Source organism: Condylura cristata, unplaced genomic scaffold (assembly GCF_000260355.1).
Source record: "Condylura cristata isolate star-nosed mole 26May11 unplaced genomic scaffold, ConCri1.0 scaffold00015, whole genome shotgun sequence".
Lineage (NCBI taxonomy): Eukaryota > Metazoa > Chordata > Mammalia > Eulipotyphla > Talpidae > Condylura > Condylura cristata.
This window is the reverse complement of record NW_004567116.1, coordinates 1,823,596-1,829,904: the sequence shown is the minus strand read 5'-3', so window position 1 is coordinate 1,829,904 and position 6,309 is coordinate 1,823,596. Positions and strand designations below refer to the sequence as shown.

General features: G+C 67.1%; 1 protein-coding gene across 1 annotated transcript in view; it reads left to right on the top strand.

The window, feature by feature from the left end:
• Window positions 1–6,309, top strand: part of OVOL1 (ovo-like zinc finger 1) — a 20,697-nt gene that overhangs the window by 393 nt on the left and 13,995 nt on the right. Inside the window, exon 2 of the mRNA XM_004683345.1 lies at window positions 5,493–5,710. Coding sequence (XP_004683402.1) covers window positions 5,493–5,710 — 218 coding nt within the window. The remainder of the gene's footprint in view (window positions 1–5,492; window positions 5,711–6,309) is intronic.

Genomic DNA, 6,309 nt, shown 5'->3' with positions numbered 1-6,309 from the left:
GGCCGGGTGCAGCCCTCCCTGGCCGGCCCGAAGCGGGCGCAGGGGAGGCAGCGGGGTGTGTCACCGCTCTGGCGACCCTCCACTCTGGCGTCGTAAATCCAGAAAGTTCGGACTTTTATGAGGCAGGAGGAGGGCACTGGAGCGGTGCCACACTGGGGGGCAGGGAGCGAGCTGCAGTTTCGTCTGAGATTTGTGCAAAATCTGAGGACGCGGTCTGAGCCGCTGCTCTCCCCGCCCCCACAACACCGGTGTCTGGAGAGCCAGGCGCCCTTGGGGCTCGGGGTTCGGGGTTCCGGGTGGGGTTCCGCGTCTGACGGTCCGGCGCGGGCTCGGAGGGCAGGGCGGGGGGCGCCTTGGTGCACGGAAAACGCAGGGAAGTGGGGGGGGGCGTTCACCCCGCCTGCTCTGAGGACAAAGGTGGGATCAGGTCTCACCCCTCTTGGAAGGCGCCTGCAGCGGAGTGGAAAGTGGATTCAAGGAGTCCACCCCACCGCCTGGGGACCAGCCCACCGGGAGCTCCCGCACCCACTTATTTCTGGACGACGCCTCAACAGCGTCGGTATCAGCTTTGAATGAGTAACCGAGTTGTTTCTCCTGTGGCATCTTCCTCTGTTTGTCCTCCCCGGGCCCCAACAGCCCCAGCAAAATCTTTGCTCCGGAAATTGCCCGCTTTCCTTCTGAACCCCCCTCCCCAGCCTTGGGGGCGGGGTGCTGGATGCCCGAAAACCCAGCCCAGTGCCTCCAAAGGGGGAGAGGTGGTAATTAACCAACTGACTTTGACCCTTGATCGAAAGGCTCCCTGGCACGGCCCCAGCCCCCGCAGGAAGGTGGTGAAATGAGGGCAGCAAGGGGCCCCGTGAGGGCTCTTGCCTCAGTTTCCCCCCTGAATTCGTTGTTGAGGACAGTGGGTGTAGCGGGCTGGTCTGTGTGGCGCCAGGGCCAGAATCTGATGGCGCTGCCCACTGTGTTTCACAGCTTCGCCTTATCTCAAGGGCCGGGCCCTGCGTTTACAGCCTCCTCAAAACAAGGGAGTGTGCCGGCAGTCCCAGACAGCCCGGTGGGGAAACTGATACAAAAAGGGAGCGACCTGCCTCCTCACCTGCGGTGACTGGGGCGTGGGCCAGGACTGCAGTCGCTGGCTCCCGGTTCCCGGACGGGCGGGGGCCTGGTCCTCCCTGGCCTGTGTTTGACTTGCTGCTCAGCCGCCCTTTGGGAGCTGATAACTGCCCTGGACTGTGGTAAAGGTGGGCTGAGCCTGGGAGAGACTCTCTGCGCTGTTCTTTTCAGTTTTATTTCACATCCCAATCAGTAACAGATCATGTGCTGACTTTTACGAAGGACAAAGAAATTCCGTCTGTTCAAACCATTGGCTCCCTGGCGTCCCGGTGACTTTCCCCACCAGGGTTCTGGCAGCCACAGCCGGGGTTTGGGGGAGACTCTCACCCGGGGCACTGTCCGGCCAGGGCCGAGGAGGGCTTCTGGGCGGTCTGTCCCCGCCGCTGTCCAGGCGGAGGGAGCATGCTGGACGGTCCCTGGACGTTGGCCGGGGCCTCCCCTCCGGGCGCTGGAGAGAATCCGCCCTCTTCTTGCTGGTGAGGGAAAGCCCTGTAGGGTCAAGTAAAGGGTAGAGTCAAGGAACTTAACTTTGCCTCCAAAGCCATGTGGCCACTGGCTGTTTTCCCACAGTTTTTGGAAACAAGAAAGGGAATGTTCTGTGGCCATGCTCGGGTGCCCCAGATGGCTGGAGGGGGGGTGTTGTGGTGGCCTGTCCCTGGCTGGGCCATTCCATCCCCAGCCGACCGTGACCCCAGGAGCCGACTGGGCACGTTTCCTTGACCCCACCTCACGGAGTCAGCACGTACGGACCAGCTTTGCGTGGGCCTGTTCTGCGGGGAGGGCCGGGGAGGTGGGGGGACAGGGAAGCATTTGAGTCTGACCCTCCCCACAGGCTCTCGGAGCCCTCACATCACTGGGGGGCAGCTGGCAGGCGGCCTGGGGCCCCAGCTGGCCCCTTGGGCAGCAGGACCCCTGCCTGACCCGCTTGCCAGGCTCCCTGCCTGAGCCCAATTCTCGGGGTGCCCGGCCCCACACTCTCCCTGGCGTAGCTCCTTCTGTGTCATTGACTGACATGCTGGGAGGCAGCTGGGGTCTTGAGGGTGAGCCCAGACGCCTGTGCCCAGGCACTAAGTTCCAGGGCTGCGGGATGCAGGTGGCTCGGGGGAGAAGCCCCACCCCCGAGCTCCTTGCCAGCGGCGTGGCCAAAGGCCCAGAGTGGCTCCAGGGGACCAGCCCGCTGGCTCAGGCGGAGAACTGTGTCTCCAGCGGCCACTGGGAGGCAAGAGGGAGGACTCAGGGCTCCGCGCTGCTCCAGATGATGGAGGCCGGACTTCGAGCAGCCAGTCTGCCCCAGCGCACCTGCCCGGGGAGGTGCCAGGGGCTCCCAGCCTGGCTCTACCACCAGGTCCTGGGGGAAGCCGGCAGCTCCCTTTCCAGGCTGAGTTAGAAAGGTCCAGAAAGGCAGCCCTGGACCCCAGAGGACACGTGGAGGCGGGGGACGACACAGCCTCTGCCAGCTTGTCCCCGCCTCTCCTGGGAAGAGCTGGCCGGGACGGTGCCATCATGGCCACAGTGAGGGGGCACAACGGCAGGCCGGGCCGGGCAGGGCCTACAGGGCCCCTGCTGTCCCGTGGGTGCCTCGCCCACGCGCCCGCTGCTCGGCACCAGCTTGGGTGATGTGGCAGCCCTGCTAGACTGTTTATCTCAGAGAGGGCCGGGAGGGCACGCAGCCTTGGGGCTGGAGGGGCTGGCTGGCCACGAGTGTCCAGGGAGCCCCCAGGTGTCCAGCCCTGCAGGACGGGGTGGGGGGAGGGGAATGGGAATGCAGTCCCTGGCTGGCCAGAGCCGTCCACCTGGGTGTGCGGGCTGAGGGCCCAGTTTGCCTTCATTCCGACACGATGTGGACAGCGGCTGGGGAAGGGGGCGGAACTGCTTTTGACAGCTCACGGCAGGGAGACAGGGGCTAGGAGACACCCCCTTCGCATCCCTGGGGCTGCCCGCTTGGCCAGGCTGGCAGGGCTAGGCTGCTGCTGGGCCGGATGGACCCCAACCTTCCTGACCAGGGCACCCAACACCAGACTGGACCGTGCTAACCCTAGAGCGGACGAGCAGGCACCGTGTGCTTGGCAGGGCACCAGGAGGCCGGTGTCTGGCATTGCTTCACCTGCTCTCCCCAGAGAGCCCGGCCCTGGCCTGAGGCCTTTCCCGGTGGGACCTGGCACTCTGTCCAATAGCGGGCAGGCGGCTCTCAGCCCGAGGGGGCACTCACTGAGCTAGGGAGCAGAAGGCCTCTCCGTGGCCATGTCTCTGCTCCGGGGCTGTGCCCTCCGCATCTTCCAGGTGGACAGGTGGGCCTGACCAAAGGGACCCTCCACCCCCGGGCACAGGGAGAGGGCCAGGCTGACCAGGCCTTGCCACACTACACGGCCGTGGGCGGGCGGTGAGCAGCCGCAGCGGCCACCGCCTTGCCGGAAACCTTTAATTAGGGGACAGAGCAGCATGTCAGGGCCCCGACCAGTTCTGCTTCTGGCCTCCTGCCACTGGTGACACCCAGGGACAGGAGCGGCACGCGGTGAGCACCGCCCTTGCGTGCGGCCACACGGGCACGCTCACGGGGTGCAGGGAGACAGGTTTGGCGGGGTGCGCGGGCTGAGGCCCCTCCCTGCCCCCACCCCGGGCACCGTCACCTCAAGGCCTCTGTGGGACGGGAGAGGCGGGCACGAGAGCTGGTCCCCTCGCCGCTGGCCTGACCCCGGGACCCACGTCTGGAACCCCTCTAGTGGCGCCCGGGGGCGCAGACCAGCGAGCCTTCGCCCTCACCTGCTGTCACGGCCGTGCAGGGCGGCCGGGGCAGGTGGCGCGGCCCGGCTCCAGCTCATGTTATCCACTTCCATCCGGTACTAGAAGGTGGCGGAAGGCAGGAGAGGTTCCTTTGTCTGCCTGGATTGAGAAATGGGAATCGTCATGCGGCCGTGAGTTCTCGGCCAAGTTCTCCGTGGTTGTGAGCTGGCACCAGAGGCGCCCGCGCCCTGACGCGCCCCCTCCCGCCCCAGGGCAGACCCAGCACTGCAGGGCAGCAAGAGGGCCCGGCCGGGGCTGCGGCCCAGCCCACCAGGCTGGAGCGAGGCGCCCGCCAGCTCAGAGGCCAGGCCAGGGCCGGGCACCGGTGAATCAACTCTCAGAATGAGGTGGCTCATTAAAGTCCCCGGACAGACGGACGCCAGTGCCCGCAGAACGGGTTCTGGGCGGGCACAGTCTCCTCCTGTCAGACCTTTGTTGTGTTTTGAGGGGGCGAGTGCGGGGCCGCTCCCGAAGCTTCGCTCTTTCACACCCACCTTCCTCCATCCGCGCGGCCTCCGCGTCCTTTCTGCCGGGCCCCGGGATGGGCCGGGCGGCAGCCGCCTGCCCGGGGCTGTCCCTCCTGGGGCCCCCTGCCACTCCTGGCCTCCCCAGCCCCGGGGAGGGACACGGAGGGCCTTGGTCATGGCTCGGCGCCCCTAACTCAGCCCCTTGCTTGGAGGGGTCTGGCGCACCAAGCTCGGCCCTTGGGAAGCAAAACACTGACTTCGTGGCGACAGCGAGCTGCGCTCTGCCGGCCCCGAGGCAGGTCTGTCACACAGACCTCTGCCTTCCTCTCTCAGCAGGCCGGGCCAAGGCTCTCTGGCCCCGGTGTCTGCCTTGGGGAGCAGTTGCATCAAAGGGCTGCCAGGTATCGGGGTGCAGCGTGGAGGCCAGGAGCCCAGCTCTCGCTGTGCCAGCCAGCCAGCCAGCCAGCGGTCCCTGCTGTGGGAGAGGGTTGCGCAAGAGCCGGGCAGGCCGCCCGCCCGCCGCCCAGGAGACTGTTAGGCCACATCCACCTGCTGCTCCCTGACCTCCTCCCTGCTCCACCCCACCCGGCCAGGCTGGACCAGCAAGAGGGGGGAGCCTGGCGTCCTGATGGTCCACAACCTGAGGAGGAAGGGGCTGGGCCGCCCGGTCCCCAGGCCGGCTGCTAAATCTACCTGAGCAGGAGACCTGCAGCGGCCCAGACCTCCAGGCGCCCTTCTGGGGCAGGGATGAGTCCCGGGCCAGGGTTCCCCAGGAGTGTGAGCACGGCCTGGAATCCTGAGGGACTGGCCCAGGTGGGGCAGGCAGCCCTCTGCGGGGTAATTGGCAGGGCAAGGGCAGCGCCGTCCTCCCAGTCCCGCTAACACACCCGTGACTCAGCGCAGGCCCAGGGGCCGTGGCGCTTGGCCGGCGTCACCTGTAATTACCTTAATGGAGCGGGAAGGAGGTGTGGCGCGCAGCGCATGGGTAGCCCGCCCCGCCACATGCCTGCGAGGGGAGGGACGAAGGCTCCGGGTTCCAGCAGCTCGTGGCCAGGCGACCTTTCAGAAGCCCAACAGAACCCTCTTCTCTCCACCCAGCCCCTCATCTAGCTGTTCCCCTCTCTCTAGTCAGCCTGGGCTTCTGCCCGCCCCAGCCCTACCGGGAGCCGGAGCCATCGGTGGCCGAACCCCCTTCCTGCTCCCTGGCCTTGGACATGAGCCTCCGAGACTCAAGCTACAGCGTGACCCCCGGGCCCTGCGTGGTGGCCCAGCTGCCCTCTGAAGACACGGGCCGCTTGGCAGATGTGCCGGGCAGAGACCAGGGTTCCCTGCGCCCCAAGATGAAGGTACTGGGGCTGCGCCGTCTCAGGGGGGCGGGGTGCATGCGCAGACCTGGGTGGGCCCACGTGGCACCTCAGAGAGCTGCCTGGCCGGGGTCAGGGTTTCTGCAGCAAAGCATGCTGCCGGGGTGCATGGGCGCAGAGAGAGACAGAGAGAGAGACAGAGAGAGAGAGAGAAGGGGTGTGAAGTGCAACGTCAGGGACTGGGAAGAAACCGCGAGCCCACTGGGGGCGTTCGCTCTGCTGCTGGCTGCTGGGAGCCCCTCCTTGCGCATGCACGGCAGGGACAGGGAGCAGCCGCGCTTCCCCTCCCACCTCTGCTCGCTGTGGTCCCCTGGCGCTTGCCCGTGGTCCCCCTGCCCACCGTCGGCCTCGCTCGCTCGCTCGCTCCCTCGCAGCTGGAGCAGGAAGGGGCACGGGGCTAGGGAGGTGCCCGGCTGAGGGCCGAGCTCAGAGGCATTTGGGGGCCTCGGGGGCTCCGGGGCAGCAGCACCACATGCCCGGGGCCCTCCCGGTGGCCCAAAGATGGAGAAAAGTGGCGGTGGAGCGCCATTCCTACCCCCGACCTGCCGCCAGGCGGGCAGGGTGACGAGAAGGGGCCCCTC